The sequence below is a fragment of the Macaca fascicularis genome, chromosome X, assembly GCF_037993035.2.
Source record: "Macaca fascicularis isolate 582-1 chromosome X, T2T-MFA8v1.1".
Classification (NCBI taxonomy): domain Eukaryota; kingdom Metazoa; phylum Chordata; class Mammalia; order Primates; family Cercopithecidae; genus Macaca; species Macaca fascicularis.
The window spans coordinates 43,079,820-43,097,210 of NC_088395.1; the positions used below are offsets into that span (position 1 = coordinate 43,079,820).

Genomic DNA, 17,391 nt, shown 5'->3' on the forward strand with positions numbered 1-17,391 from the left:
CAACAATGTTTGAGAGTTTTGGTTGCTTCACATACTCCCAAAACACTTGATTTATCTGCCTTTTTTATTTCGGACATTCTAGAGGGGATGAAGTAGTATCTTTTTGTGACTTTAATTTTCATTTTCCCTGAAGATTGACATTGTTAAACACCTTTTTAGGTGCTTATTGGCCATTCTTATATGTCCTTTTATAATATATCTGCTTGAGTCTTTTGCCCATTTTTAATGGGATTGTTATCTTTTTAATATTAACTTGCAGGAGCTCTTTATAGTGGCTGGATATGACTATGTCATATACAGGTATAGATTTTGATATTCGTCTCTCAGTTGGTAATGGTAATGTGAAACCTAAATCTTGCAGAGTGTAAAAATGACTTGCTAGCAGGGGGCAGCAATAAAAGCAAGTATGTTTCATTCTTTTCAAGTTTTTCTGGAAAAGTAATTTTTGAAGTAGAAAGGGAAGACAATTTAGTTCCTAGATACACAAGGATTACAACAAAAGTAGTTTAACTTCTCTAAACCTCGGTTTATCATTTGTAAAATTTATTTAAAGTCCCTTTGAGTTTCAAAAAGTGACAGAGTTGTTCTGAAGCAGGGAGTCATCAAATTGGTATTAGCATCGGATGTCATAGACTGCATGTGAGTATGATGCTGCCATTCAACTTTATTACCCAGACATTGTTACTCTTATTTTGGTTTTACAGATTCAAAATGCAGATTCTTCATGCAATGTCGTTTTTCTGAACAAGCATGCAGAAAACCCTTCGTTAAAACACTTCTGGGGACTTTTAAACCTAACTATTGTCCAGTATTTTAACTTAACTTTCTATTTTGCCCTAGGGGAGAACAGTTAGGGTGAAAAAGTGAAATGGTTTTTGCCTTCATTGGGTCCAGGCACTAGTTGCCCCTGGGATGATAAAGCTTGACCCTCAGTCACTAAGGATTTCCCAAGGGAAACCCATCACTGAAACTTACCAATAGCATGCACTTCTGCCTGCACCTCAGTAAAGGCTGGAAATATAACTCCCCTAACACTCCTGGATTCTTTTCTGTGCTTGACAATGGCCCCCAAGGGAGATTCTTGTGAGACAGTGCCTGTCCAGAGAGAAAGGATGATGTAATTAGAGCCCTGGACAAGGAAATATAGGACTTTAGGTCCCCTTATTTTCTACTACAAAGAGTAACTCAGCTAAAGACGTCGGGACTCACTGTTATGGTCAGAAGGGGCTGGGGATAAAGCAGATTTCAGAGGATGGTGAGGAGAATTGAAAATTATTATAAACCAGTGTAGCAGGGTCATCTGTGGAGATTTCAAAGTCTGCCTTATTCTTGCTGCAGTAGGAGATAGGAAAGATAGGAGAATACTTTTTATTTCCATGCCCCACTCTGGCAAGAAGAGTCAATACTGTGTTTTAAAACCTAGGTTCTTCTAAGCTCCATCTCCAGAAAAGAAAACAGCTAATGTCTGTGTTTTACGTGGCCCAGAAAGAAACTCCTTGGCCAGGACTTTGCTGGGACTGTTAGGCCTCTAGTGGAATAGAGCTTGAGCTTCCCAAAGGAGAGGGGATGTAGAGAGGCTGAGGCTCAGACAAAAATTGATAAATGGCTCTTTAATCACATTTTCTGGACTTTATAAATTCCAGATCACATGACTGAGATCAGATTTTCTATTGGCCTTAGCCCGATGCTTTGGGTTTACAAAAATATCATATTAGTCATACAACCAGTTTTAATTGGTTACACAAATAATTCTGAAGTGGCTAGGATTGAGATCTACTCTCTATGGAAGATGCTTCAGTTCTGGGGCTAGCTCTGGCCATGTATTCTTTCTAACAGGATATCAATAGCCATAGTCACTCCATTTCTCAGAGAGAGAGAGAGAGAGAGAGGAGAGAGAGAGAGTTGTGCCCCGTCTGTGGGTGCTGCTTGGATTCATGTTGATGGTGTTAATAATAATCTTTTCAAATTGCACAGTTGGTCTTGTTAAAGAAAAAATTATCCTGACACTTGTTAAAATAGTAAGGAAGAATTTATTCAGGGCTATTGTGATAGATGGCAAGACTATTACAATAGGGGAGAGATTGGGTTCAATTTCAAATACCCGTTGAGCGTACCAATCAAAAAATTCAAAATCAGAAATGCTTTGAAATCCAAAACTTTCTGAATTCCAACAGAATGCCACAAGTAGAAAATCACACAACTGACCTCATGTTATGGGTTGCAGTCAAAACATAGTCAAAACTTTTCTTTATGTATAAAATTAAAATATTATATAAAATTACCTCAGGCTGTGTATGTAAGGTATATATGAAACATAAATTAATTTCATGTTTAGACTCGGGGTCCCATCCCCAAGATATTTCATTATATATATTCAAATATTCCAAAGTCTGCAAAAATCTGAAATTTGAAACATTTCTGGTTCTAAGCATTTTGGTTCAGCAGATACAGCAAAGATATCTGGGAAATTATAGCCAATGAGAAGAATGAGGAAGTCAATAGATGAAAAACTATTAACAGAGACATCAGGGTAGGGGAATCCTTGCTAAACTAATTTCACAGGATTCTTGCTGATGGCAGGTCAAGGATTTATACATCAAAGGTTGAGGATGATAAACTTGAGCAGATACTGAGGATAATCAGATACACAGGGTAGAGATTCACTCTAATCTAGTAGGATTCTTTCTAAAACTGGTACAGGCAGGCCCAAGGACAAGACCTAGTAAAAACGATGGCTCTAAGCAGGGTAAGTTAGGAATTAAAATTGTGGAAAGAACTGTTAATGCCAAATTTGAATAATTGAAGCTTACTCATTTAGCATTGGAACAAGGGAATCATGTGATCAGATACGTTTTTCAAGAAGAAAAGGGGATAAGGTAGAGATGGATTGGAATGAAAAAAAAAAAATGGGATCAGAAGGCTATAGAGATAGGCCAAATGAGTGATAAGGACTTTTTAAATAGTGAGAGTAGCAATGGAGAAAATGATATAAGAGAAATACTTAACAGGTAAGATTGGCAGGAAGTCGACTGTGTGGAAAGTAAGAGATAGGGAAAATTCTAAAATGATCAGAGGTTTATTGAGGAAGGAAAAAAGCAAAGCATTGTCAGTTTATAGTCCTGCCAAACAAAGACGTTTACTCTCTGGTTAGCCTAGTTCTATCCCCATCTCTCAGCTGGGCATTTTTCACTTTCCCTGATAGAAAGCATTATGCATTGAAAAGGCCTCCATTGCTTATTTATTCTCATGTCCAGAGACTTTGTCCACATCCAATGTAGAAAAGACCAGCTGGCAAGACTAGATAAAGACTTCAGATAACTTTATCCATTTCTCTGCATTTATCTGCTCACATAAGTGGCCTAGGAGAAATTCAGGATTTTTTCCTACTGTTTTTCATTTCATTTAGGTCTCAGATATACAAAGCCTAGAAATCCAGTGTGGTAGGAGCATCTACACACATTTCTAATATTTTAATTTACATTTTTATTTGGAGTCAGCTTTATTAGAATCAAACAATTATTCAGTTTCCATTGAAAGACGTAATAGTATCTCAGAAGACTCTATTAAACTCCCCTTATAGTAATCACAAGAATCACAAATAGTTTCCCTGTGCCCTGGGGGCATTTGGATGTCATTAGTAATAAAGATCCTTATCTAATTTTGTTCTAGTTTTTTCCAAAGTAAAGGATCTTTATCTCTTTATATAGTTAAATGTTGCCCACACTTATATAGACATGTTCCTACATTGACCAGAAATGTAAATTACGACCTTCTATTACCCATTGACCTTCCCTAGAGTTAAGTGTTAAATGTTCTGAAAGAAAGTTTATCAATAAAATGTTGCTCACTAATCCTCTAAAGGAAGGTAAATCTACTGGAGAATGAGAAAGAGAAAATCACCGACTGAAGCTATTATTGACTAATTAGTTCAAGTAAAATCCCCCAACCTTCCATAGCTTTGAAAATGTAAATAGGAAATGCTCTTGACTTACTTTGTGTGCAACAATCATCAAATACATCAAATTGATCCCTAAGTCCTACTAACCCAATCCCAATATCCTGTGCCAATGTCCCTACTTTATGGTATCTGTATGCATCTCAGTATAAGTGCATACACAGTGCCAATATCCTGTGCCAATGTCCTTGCTTTATGGTATGACAACATATTCCAAGCTTATCTGACACAATTCATGCCCCAGATATAGAATTAGCAATTTTTCCAAATAACCCTTTTTCTTTGTAATGGGAAATGATATGTAGAGACCACAATTTCAGTGGTAGAAACACTTGTTGATATTATATTAGACTTCATTTACATGCCTTTTTGTACAGAGCTAGAAAACAACCATATGAACCACATCGTTTTGAACCATATGAAACTGCCTTTTCTATAAATCAAAAATGACGAAGTATCAGCAGTTTCATGTGGTCTGACCTCATATTTTTAAGAGAAAAATATATCATGAGAATATTTAATTCAAATTTGGATTCATAGGGTTTTTATTTAATGTATTTGATTTTTATTTGTATTTTCTTTTACTTTCACTGAAAATCTTGGTTTCTAGCAATTTTAATATAATTACTAATTTCTTTTATCCTACTATTGGTTTCAGAATATAAATACCAATATTATAATTGTCCATTCAATTAGAAAATAGTTTCTTCAATAAATAAATTGCAGCTGAGCACAGTGGTTCACGCCTGTAATCCCAGCACTTTGGGAGGCCAAAGTGGGCGGATCACCTGAGGTCAGGAGTTTGAGCCAGCCTGGTGGACATGGCGAAACCGCATCTCTACTAAAAATACAAAAATTAGCCGGACACGGTGGCACATGCCTGTAATCCCAGCTATTCGGGAGGCTGAGGCATGAGAATCACTTGAACCTGGGAGGTGGAGGTTGCAGTGAGCCTAGATTGCACCATTGCACTCCAGCCTGGGAGACGAGAACAAAACTCAGTCTCAAAAATAAAAATAAATAAATAAATTGCAAGTAAAAATAGAAAAGAGTCAAAAACCTAAGGACTAAAAGGTACTCAAAAGACACATTGACTAAATGTAATCTATGGCTTTTATTTGGATCTTGATTTGAACAAAGCAATTGCATTTTTAAAAAATCATGGATTTTTTAAACATCAACTAGTAATTTTAATGACATTAAATGTTATAATTAACCTTTTTAGGAATTAATATATTATACTTTTGTTACAAAATGTAGATTCTTATCAAATAGGATACATTCTGAAGTATTTTAGGATGAAATAATATGATGTCTACTTCAAAACAATCCAATAGGGAACTATTAGAAGGTAAATGGGTAGAGATTTAGATGAAATTGGCCATATGTTGAAAATTGTTGAAGCCAGGCAATAGGTTTATGAAAGATTATAAACTTCTCTTTTGAGTATGTTGAAAAACTTTCATAATATAAAATATTTTTTTAAAGTGTCTACTAATAGGAACATTAATAATAGTGAGTGATGTTGAAGATGCATAAAAAAGGTTTGAATAAGAGTGTTTAATAAAATGGAAGCAGAAAATATAAAGCATTATATTTGCATATAATACTGTTTAAAATGTGCAATTTTATCTAAGTTAATACATTGAATATTATCATATACTTTTTTTTTTTGAGACGGAGTTTCACTCCTGTTGCCCAGGCAATGGCACGATCTCAGCTCACTGCAACCTTTGCCTCCCAGGTTCAAGCAATTCTCCTGCCTCATCCTCCCAAGTAGCTGGTACTACAGGAATGCGCCACTATGCTCGACTAATTTTGTATTTTTAATAGACATGGGGTTTCACCATGTTGGTCAGGCTGGTCCCAAACTCCTGACCTCAGGTGATCCACTTGCCTTGGCTGGGATTACAGGCGTGAGCCACCATGCCCAGCCCTGAATATTATCATATACTTTGAAAATGTTATCCACATGATAGGGATTAGATATATAATAGATAGATAGATAGATAGATAGATAGATAGATAGATAGATAGATATGTAGATATGGTTAATGACCACATATATTTTAGGCAGGACATTTTACTTAAGGTCCAAAAAGGTTTTCTGTTAGGTAGTCCCTGCTTATTGCATTCAGAAGATTATTTGTGGCTTTCAGTGAAAGAAAATTCAACAAATGTTTATGGACCATATTTGATGCATACAGCTGTTTGCTAAACTATTGGGTAGGATATGAATTCATTTATTTAAAAGGTTTATAAAATAAGACAACATTGCATAATATGGGCATAGGTGACGGAGAGAGGAAGAAAAGAAAGAACAGATAATTTTGGAAAATAAATCAAAAAATGAGCTTAGTAAAAAACTACACATTACAAACTCCTAAACCATTGTTCTATATGGGTTTCAAATTTAATTTTAAGTTTTCTAGTCATAAAAATGAAAAGTCAATCTTGATCTCTGTGTTATTTGGTTTAGTGCTGCTATAAAGGAATAGCTGAGGCTGAGTAATTTATAAAGAAAAGATTATGGCTTACAGTTCTGTGAGCTGTACAAAAAAGCACAACAGTGACATCTGCATCTGGTGAGGGCCTCAGGCTGTTTCCACTCCTGGCAGAAAGTGAAGGGGGAGCTGCAGGTGCAGAGATCACATGGAAAAAGAGGAAGCAAGAGAGATGGGGGAGACTCCAGGTTCTCTTTAACAACTCACTCTCGTGGGAACTAATCCATTTCCCCAAGAACCCAGAACTTACTACCTAGAGACTGACACTAAGCCGTGTATGAGGGTTGCATCTCCATGTCCCAGATATCTTCCACTAGGCTCCACCTCCAAACACCGCCACACTGGGGGATCAAATTTCAACACGAGCTTTGGAGGAGTCAAATATCTAAACCATAGCAATCAGCTTCTCAACTCATGCAAACCACAAAATAAAACTAAGCCACATGCTATGGAGAAGCACAGCAATTCCTGATATTGAAAGAAGAAAGATTCTGAAGATACAACTTATCCGTAGCTAAAAGGTTTCAGGTTTAATAAAGGAAGTGATGCAAAGAGGAAGATGGTGGTCTTCATTTGTCATCATTTTTTAGATTAGAAAACCAAGAGGTGATATCTGTTCATATTACATTGCAAGCCTCTGTGGTTGAAAGCAACAGAAAGCAACTTGCCATTAGTCAAATCAACCTAGGGTGATGAAACATTGTAAATACTATATATAGGAATATTAAATCGGAAAAAAAAAAAAAAAACTGCCAGATCTCATGAGAACTGGTACAAGGAACTGAAAATCTGTGAGAGAATGACTCTTTTCTGACACTAGGAAAGTGGGATTGTTTTCTCTATCCCTGAAAAACTGAATTAGTTCTGTCTCAGGGCTCTTATGGGCTCTTGGTGACTCTGCAGCTCTCTCTTTTCTGAAAACCAGCTTTTTCTGCTTCAAATGTCTCATTTCCTTGTGTCTTTGGCTTTGCATTGTTTTGACTTTAGCTCAGCAACTTCTAGCTAATTAGTTCACTGTAAGAGGATCAAATAGCTATGGGAGGGAGGTTGTGTGAGTGTGTGAAAGTGATTTCTAGAGGAAGAGGGGGCAATGGGCTGGCAAGCTTTTTTCCACTATGCATTGTCATTCCAAAGTCATGATATGTATTTAAAATTTTGACCTCTAACTGAAATGAGGCAGAGAGTTTGTATGTAATCCAGAAAAATCAGAAACTAATTCAGAGGGCCAGAATAAACTAGGGACTATGAGCAGAGGGAAGAACAATATTTCTTCTGAGTTCTGTCTTGCTAGCATAGCAAACACATTTGTTGATAAAAGACATTTTTTTTCAATAAAATGCCAAAAGTAATAAATGAAAAAACTCTTCCCAGTACCTCTATTAAGTAACTTTGGCAGTCAAGAAAAGGCAATTTAGACGAGATTTTTTAAAAGTCCTTAACTACAAAAAAAAAAACAAAAAAAAAAAACAAAAAAAAAAAACCTTTATATAAGGTTAATATAAAAAGACTGATCCAGACAGTTAGAAAGGAAAACCATGCCTTTTAAGGAGTATGCTTACCACATTGCAGAAGGAACTTATTTCTGTGAAACTTCGGTGTCTAATTATTTCCCTGATAATTATATTTTATTGGAATTAATAAAGGTTTCTTTTTATGAGACCATGTTAAAAGTGTATTTTTTCCAAAATAGAGGCCAATATATGGCACATATGATTATATGATATGGTTAATATCCACTATCTGGTTAGTTCAGTTAATGATAAAAACAACTTGATCATTATCAAAATAATGATTATGTCACCAATGAACATTTTCTTCAGCCTGAGACAAAAGCAAATAAAATGAATGTTTCAACTATCAACAATTAACTTTGGGAACCAGATCTTTATGCCTCCTGATGTGATATGATAAAAAGTATGTAGCACACCTATGGAAATCTTACAGCAAAATATTTAACAGACCTATAGATCTTATTTCTAGTTTTCAGGAAATACAGAAGATAGAAGAACAAATTACTCAAATCACCATGATGAAACAGATACAGATGCTCCTAGACTTATGATGGAGTTATGTGCCAATAAACCCACTGTAAACTGAAAATGCATTTAATACACCTAACCTACTGAACTTCATAGCTTACCTTAAACATGCTGAGAACACTTACATTAGCCTACAGTTGGGTAAATTCATCTATCACAAAGCCTGTTTTATAATAAAGTGTTGAATGTCTCAGGTAATTTATTGAATACTGTATTGAATGTGAAAAACAGAATGTCTTACTGCTGCTGCCCAGCACGGCAAGAGAGTATTGCACATACCATAGCATATCCCTAGCCCAGGAAAAGACCAAAATTCAAAACTGCAAGTACGGTTTCTACTGAACGTGTATTGCTTTCACACCATTGTAAAGTCAAAAAAAAGTCCAACCATTGTAAGTTGGGAACCATCAGTACTTACAGAAGGTGGGATGTTTTAAGGATAACTGACCTGGTATTTTTTAACACGTCAGTGTCATGGAAAAAGAGTCTATGACAGCTATGGTAGATTAAAAGTATCTAGAGATCTCACAAATAAATAGAATGTGTAATCCTTGTTTAAACAACTTTAGAAGACATTTTGGGAATAGTCAGAAAAACATGAATATGGACCAAGTGTTAGATGATATTGGGAAATAGTTACTTTTTAAAAGGGTGATATTGATAATGATATTATGGTTATGTAGGAGTATGTCTTCTTTAGAACTGTAAAGTGAATCATTTTGAAATGAAATGTCAAGAAGTCTATAATTTATTTTGAAATGTTTTAGTGAAAAATAGGTGATAAAAATATGACAAAATATTAAAAATTGTTAACTCTAGAGTTTGGATATGTGATCATTATGCTATTTTCAATAAGTTTGAACATTTTCATTGTAAAGAATTCTTTAAAAGAATCTAAAATTTTATAAGCTATTAAATCCTAATTAGAAAATCAGATAAGAAAATATTGAGATCAGATAAATGCAGAGACTATTAGTTTCATTTTCATTTTTTCTGTCAATGAACCTATAATCTTTCATATTGTTGAGTAAGCTCATTACAAATAGCTTACTATTTGTAATGTAATAGTAAGAACATTATGAATAGCTCTGGGTTCATATTCTTTCCTTTCTTCATCAGTGTGCATTACTTTTTTACTCGAAATTCCACTTTCATTAAATATTTTATCTTCAACTTCACAAAAATGGAAGGGAAAACATGGCAGATATCCTAAAATCTGTTAAAGTTAGTGTTCTGTGAACATAAATGTGCATTATTATTTTGTTTACTGAAGCACTCGACCATGTCATTGGTGGTTTTACAATCTGAAAATAAGCATTTTGGAAAGAAATCCTGGTTGAATTCATGGAATTCTTATTCAGTTCTATTGCAAGGAGGCTTCTGAGACTTGAGTTCAAGGCTTTCATACCTTGTTATTATCATAGCTTTCTGGTCACAGGTTTTCCTGATGGCAGTTTGACTGAGTTGCCCACTTTCCATCGTTGATATAATTTGGTCCATGTTTTTAATAGAATGGAAGTCATTTGGAAATTGTTATGTGAGATACTACCTTGATGCAACAGTGACCTCTAAGTAGCATGCATGCTCTGTCAGAGACCATAAAACAGAAAGACTTATGGACCAAATTAAAATATGCGAATCACACAATTTATTGAAACAATTGAAAACACACAGTGAGGAGCAAGGGGCAAGAGGCGGAGTAGGTTCACACACACAAGTGGGTAGAAGAATCACACTGGTTGAATCCTGGGGTCAGCAATGGTCTTGTCTCTCTCTGCTTATCAGCCTTTCCTACTGATGGTGTGCTTGTAAGACCAGAACTGAGGTCCAAACAAGAAGAAGCAGAGACAGAAGGGGCCCCAGGCTAATGGCACAAAATTGTGCTATTGCAGAGATGCGTGGACAAGTGCACCTACCTGGCCATAGCTATAGCTTGCCAGTAAACTTGCTAAATAGTCATGCGTTTTATTTGCATTTCTAGGTAGAGCACATGTGGGGCCTGTATGGAACTGTACTTCCCAATGGATGATCAGTTTAGGAAATGACATAGCTGTCAGCTATGTATAATGATTATGACTTGGTCCTTCTATTCCTTTCTCTCTCTCAGCAGACACTTGTTTTTTTCCCCATTATATATTGCATTTATTCCATCCTTAACATATCTTATAGGTTACTAATTACTCCATAGTCAACACACCTTTGGAATTCTGCCTGTGTCTCTCAAGTGATTTGCTTACTCATTATCTGAAGTTAACATAGTCATACAGGTTTTGCTGCTATCTTCAAGCTACTAGCCTATGACTATTGTGCTTGACACTTCTAATGAGTTTCAGTCATCTCATTTGTTTGACTGTGATACCCCTAATGGATGGCTGAACCTATCTAAACTTAAATTTCCACATCTGTAAAATGAAGTAGAGGTAGGAAATTCTGGAGACTCAAACGTTTTGTCAACTATCAACCTTGTGTAATTCTCATGAGGTTTAATAATGTAGAAAACGTAAGAGTAAAAAGTCTCTGTTTTCCACATTGGTGAATTAGTTGTGAATATAGAGGATGTTACACTTATCACTTTACATTAAGTAATGTTTGTCATCATGGCAATGATATCTTCCATTGCACCAAACTGACTGTTAAAATGCTTTGAGTTAGGCCGGGTGCGGTGGCTCAAGCCTGTAATCCCAGCACTTTGGGAGGCCGAGATGGGCGGATCACGAGGTCAGGAGATCGAGACCATCCTGGCTAACACGGTGAAACCCCGTCTCTACTAAAAAATACAAAAAAATAGCCGGGCGAGGTGGCGGGCGCCTGTAGTCCCAGCTACTCGGGAGGCTGAGGCAGGAGAATGGCGTGAACCCGGGAGGCAGAGCTTGCAGTGAGCTGAGATCCGGCCACTGCACTCCAGCCTGGGTGACAGAGCAAGACTCTGTCTCAAAAAAAAAAAAAAAAAAAAAATGCTTTGAGTTAAATTATGTTGGTTGATGCCCAAAGTAACCTTATAAGGTAAATTACAGAAGACAATGATGCCACTTTACAACTAAGGACATTAACAAGCGAGATTAAACAGTATTGCCCCAAGAGCCACATGTGCTAATTTCAGGACACTCACTGGACCATGTCCTCACAAATAAATATCTGTTACAAGGGGAACTAATTCACAGCTGGTTCTATTTTTCACATTCATTTTCTGGCCCTGATTCACATTCACCAAACAAACATCCAACCTAGAACTTTATTATTGGTTGAATACTCAATATAGTCAGGCCATCCAGGATGCCGGGATACTATATATCTAAACACAATTTTCAGTCAATATTACTACACAGAATCCTAATAAACTATAAGTTCCACGGAAAAAGATATCAAATCTGTGGAATTTATTATTTTACCCTCAGTGATTTGCACCATGCCTGGCGCATTGTTAGTATTAAAAGGGCACTTTGTTGAATAAAATGAATTAATTATAGATACAATAATGAGTAAAATAAAACAAAGCCTGACACAGAAGGCAAGATTTGACCTTTTAAAAGCGTATCTGGCATGTCAACATAGAAACTAAGCTATTCTGTAGTGGGGTGTCTGATGTTTTCTTCCCCTCAGACTTGAACTCCCTTTTCACTATCTGCTTGGTTGAGGAGGGTCTCTTATGGCTATCCTGGTACCTAGAGGTGGTTGTTTCTGTTCAGGACTGGCATATCCTGCCACGACCTGAAGAGTGATAAGTGACAGTGATAAGTGACATCTGGTGCCATGACTACGAAGATCTTGAGACTCTGAAGTGTAGCCAAAACCCATGGTGCTCCAAGCCAATGTGGAGAGAACATCTTGATCTCTTTTTGGAATCTTATTTTTCTGTATAGCAACCAAATGCCATAAAAACTCACAGATACAGCTCCTTTATAATAGTTTTCCACATTCCCCAGAATACATGATATGGCTAAACCAGAATATACCTTTGATTTTTTCAAATGCCATGCTGTTCTCAAAACCCCTCCTCTGTCCAAGCTTCTTAGGGATTCAACTCTTCTTTTGGCAAAAGTTCTCTCCCTTGACTCTGCTTTCTCTTCTATACTTAGATTTCTAGCCCCTCATTCCGTCGGTTCTTAAGCTTACATCCTTGTAGGGGAAATAATGGAAGCCTTCTCCTTTTATTCCCTCCTCTACTTTCTCCTACCCACAAATAGCCCACTCATCACAATAATTTGGAAAAATTGTTCATGCTTTTGACTGATCAATAGCAAAAGACAGCAAAAAAAAAAAAAAAAATTCTGGCAGCAGTGCAAATTAATACAACTGCTTTGGAAAACCATTTGGCAGTATCTAATTAAAGGAATGTATGCACACCCTAAGACCCAGCAATTCCACTCACGGGTAGATGCACAAGAGAAATGTATACATATATTCACCAAAAGACATATGCAAGGATATGATAATGCTATTTGTAATATCCTCAATCAGAAAACTACCCAAATGTCCTTCAACAGTAAACTAGTAAATAAGCCATGATATATTTGAACAATAGAATAGTATGCAGCAATGAGAATGAATAATTTGCAACTGCATACAAAAATATAGATTATTTTCACAAATTGTTGAGGGACATAAGCCAGGCACAAAAGAGTACATACTGTATTAGTCCACTTATATAAAATTAAAAAGGAGACAAAACTAACACATGTGGTTAGAAGTTAGTATACAGGGTACCTTTGTGGAGAGGGTTGTGACTAGAAGAGACAGTTCCACGTCCCTTGGAGGCCCTGGGAGTTCTAATGATGTTCAATTTCTTTATCTTGTGCAGGTTACAAAGGTATGTTCAGTTTTTAAAAACCTTAGATGTGGCCGGGCACAGTGACTCATGCCTGTAATCTCAGCACCTTGGGAAGCTGAGGCGGGCAGATCATGAGGTCAGGAGTTTGAGACCAGCCTGGCCAATATGGTGAAACCCCATCTCTACTAAAAATACAAAAAAATTAGCCAGGCATGGTGGTGCGCGCCTGTAGTCCCAGCTATGCAGGAGGCTGAGGCAGGAGAATCATTTGAATCCGGAAGGCAGAAGTTGCAGTGAGCCAAGATTGTGCCACTGCACTCCCACCTGGGTGATAGAGTGAGACTCCATCTCAAAACAAACAAACTGGCAAAAAAAAAAAAAAAATAGATATGCATTATGATTTGTGCACTATTTGTATGTATATTGTACATCAATAAACAGTTTAAGAAGATAAAAGAAAGCCAAACAAAAACAGAAATTTTATTCTGAATGAGAAAATATTATAGGACAGTGGATACACCAGAGAGTAAATAGCAAATAACATTGAAATGGATGGAAGTGAAGAAGCGAGCCATAATTTTTTAACATAAATATGATGTGTGATATCTTTGACCTTGAAAAATAATGAAATACTTCTTTCACACCTCCTTAGCTGGCACCTCCTTTCTCATCTCACATTGGATGTAAATGCTAGCGTCAACCACATGAGAATCTTTTTTTTTTTTTTCCTGCCTCAGGTTTATTTGTACAAATAGCACAGGAGGACCCCAGCCCCATGCAGATGGCAGCCCGGAGGCGGGGGTAGGGGGTCGCACCAGTCCTTCTGTCCTCATGTTGGCAGACAGAGATACCTACTCTGTAGCCTTTGTAGTGGCCTGGGCACCTTTGGGAGCCTGAGCTGGAATTGAAGCTGGAGCTGCAGCCTGGGCCTTGGTTTGATCCTTGGCCTTGGCCTTGGCCTTTGGCCAGCACAGCCGGAGCCCCTTGGCAATGCGAGCACGAGCACGCTTCCCAAGCTTGGGGTGGGCAATGTAGGCAAGTCGATCAAGCTTGCGGCTGACACCCTTTGGGATCTTGGGCTTAACCTCCTTGGGCTTTACGAGGGCCTTGACAGCCTCGGCACGTGCACTCATGGCCTTGGCATTGTTGGCCTGCATCTTCTTTAGGCCCTTCTTGTTGTGCTTCTTGGCAAAGCGCATGTTCCTCAGGAACTTGGGGTCCACCCCCTTAAGAGATTCGTATCTTTGTGATCAGGGTTTCTTGATACCATTTCTGTGCCATTTTCGGGACTGGTTGTGTGTGGTGTGGTTCTTGGACTTGGCCATGTCTGCACCTTTAGCCGCGGCTCCCGAAGCGCCTAGAACCGGAAGAGCACATGAGAATCTTAATGTATTTTTATCAACATTGCTATGAGCAAAAGATGCTAGTAGTTGTTTTCAAATATACACATATATACACATAAGTGCAAATCATAGGAAAATGGACAAAATCAAAGTTCTACCAAGATTGCCTATTATTAGTTACTGACTTTTTCTGATAGAAAGAAAAAAATTGTGATTGTCCAGTCTCCCTGAGGATTTCTTTGTCTAATTTCTGATAGGGAAGTATCAAAGTGTGAATTCATTTAATATATAAGACATCATAAAAAGCAAAATAATCCAACACAAAGTACAATGACATTTTCTTTCTTTGTATTTATTTTGCTGCTTTGGCCTATCATCTGCTTGATGTGCTAACAAGGAAAAGAGGGAGAAGCAAGGAGAGCAGCTGATGTAGAAAGGAAGACTGTCCTAGGATACTCAGGATTCCAGTGTTCTCTAGCTTACTACACTATTTTATGAAGAATAAGACAATATAGTCAAGACTTCTGCATGAAAGATTAGACTACCCGTGTGTAACCACAGAAGTCAAAGACAGGGCTGGTGAAGCTAAAAAGATTTTCTTAAAGTTTCCTAGTATTGACATACTTTGTTTGGTACTACAACTGTTAACTGTTAATCTTGAAAGGACCTTAGAGGAAAGGGTCCCAGTGTCTATGTTACACTGTTGAAGAAACAAAATAGTTTACCTCAGTGTTGCAATGTGTTTTTAGGGAAATGTGTCACCTATGAAAAATAGTGTCAACATCTTGCACAAATTTTACCCATGTGGCATATGAATTTCTGCAAGCATTCCAAAATCAATGACATATACCTACATATATCTTAGGCAAATATTAGCAGTTAGATATAATGTACAGACTAAAGTATTAGTCTGATCTGAATCAAAAATAAATTCAGTTTCCTGGAAATAAAAGGTAGACATAACCAAACACAGTACAGCCCTCTTATACTTATCTTGTGGAAGTTTACAGATGATTAAGAAATGACTCTAAATATATATTTGTTTCTAGGGAACATGACTATCTGCTAGCATTTCTTTGGTGTTATTGAACAGATTGGTTAATGATACTTTATTTCTCCTCAAATGAAAGTCCCCCCCCAAAGAAGTCATTTATTTTCTATTAGAAAAGTTCAATGATTTCCTTGTGCCTTACTGGACGAACCACTCTGGTGTGCTCTATCGAACAATTCTTTTTAGCTGGAGCAGAGCCTTTGTAGTTGCCTCTTCTGATGGACCTTGTTTTTAGCCTCAACCTGAAATATGGGTCACCATCCTCCACCTTTGCTACAAGAGACAGAAACTGCCATGAAAATAAATTATAACATCAGCACATCATGCACTGACTGGTATCACTGTTTATTTAGAAGCCAACCAACTTATCTTTCCTGAGGTGATGTAACAAGGGGCAAAGTGTATGGGTTTTGAAGTCAGAAGAGTGAGATTGAGACTTAGATCAGCTGTTTATTGCCTAAAGAAGGGAACTTCACTTCCCTAAAATGTCAACTTCTTTAAGTATGAAATGAATGAGGAATATTAGGAATAATATCAACAGTGCAGAGTAGAGTAGTTGTGAGAATTCGATTATAACTATATGAAGAAGGGCTTTGTAAGTACAAAAGCACAAAACATAATAAAATGGTTGAGCAGACACTATTGTAATCCTGTATAGTCCTTTGACCCACCTCTGAGTTCACCTGCAGCTGTTTCTGTGCATGAACCCTACCTCAAGCACCTGTGACTCTGCTTCTCTGCTTGAGAGCTTTCTCTGGCACCACAGGAGCCTGCTTAAGTGTACATGGATGCAAGTGGAAGTTGTAGAAAGTTAACACCCCTCAGGACAACCCTCAAACAATAGGGAATCAGAGTTGGTAGATAAATGCCTTAGTCTCCCCATCACTCTCTAGGAAGATTCTGGAGTGTATTTCATGTAGTTTCCCTGAGGGTTCTCACGATGGTTCTCATGATTTTGTATGTCAACTTGACTGGGCTAAGGGATACCCAGATAGCTGTAAAACATTATTTCTGCATATATCTATGAGAGTGTTCCTAGAAGGGATTAGCATTTGCATCAGTAGACTGAGTAAAGAAGACCACCTCATCAATTTGGGCAGGCATCATCTAATCCCTTGAGGGCCTGAATAGAACAAAAATGCTAACATGCTCTCTCTTCTTGAGCTGGGACTCCCATCTTCTATTTTCTCATGCCGTCAGACATAGGAGTTCCTGGTTCTCAGGCCTTGGGACTAGTGATGGGAGTTATACTGTCAGCTTTCCTAGTCCTTCCTTCGGCTTGCAAATAGTGAAACTTCTCAGTCTCCATCATTTCATAAGCTAATTACTATAATAAATATCTCTCTGCCTCCTCTCTCTCTCTGTATATACACACACACACGCACGCGCATGCACACACATACACACACACATAAGGGTACATATATATAGATTCTATTTCTCTGGAGAACCCTGACTAATACAGTTCCCATCAGGATTGCTTCAGCTGCCCACTGCAATAACCTGTTCTTTAATGCACCCTCTATTGGCTTTTCTCCTCACTGTCTTGCTTCCCACTCTTTATCACTCATGTGGCTGTGGATCACCTCCTAAACAAAATACATGCACCCAGGTCCTTATCTTGATGTCTATTTTGGGTAGGGGGAGGAGCAAATTAAGATAGTGGTAGTGGTTCTTGAATGTGCCTGAGTGAGTTAATCCCTCCATGTCCCCATTCACAACCTTGAAACC

General features: G+C 37.4%; 1 protein-coding gene across 1 annotated transcript; it reads right to left on the reverse strand.

Annotated features, from left to right (window-relative positions):
* Positions 1–13,979: 13,979 nt before the first annotated feature.
* Positions 13,980–14,639, reverse strand: LOC102115890 (large ribosomal subunit protein eL29-like). Its single transcript, XM_005593343.4, has one exon. The coding sequence runs from the start codon at positions 14,463–14,465 to the stop codon at positions 14,118–14,120; it is 348 nt and encodes a 115-aa protein (XP_005593400.2). The 5' UTR covers positions 14,466–14,639; the 3' UTR covers positions 13,980–14,117.
* Positions 14,640–17,391: the final 2,752 nt, after the last annotated feature.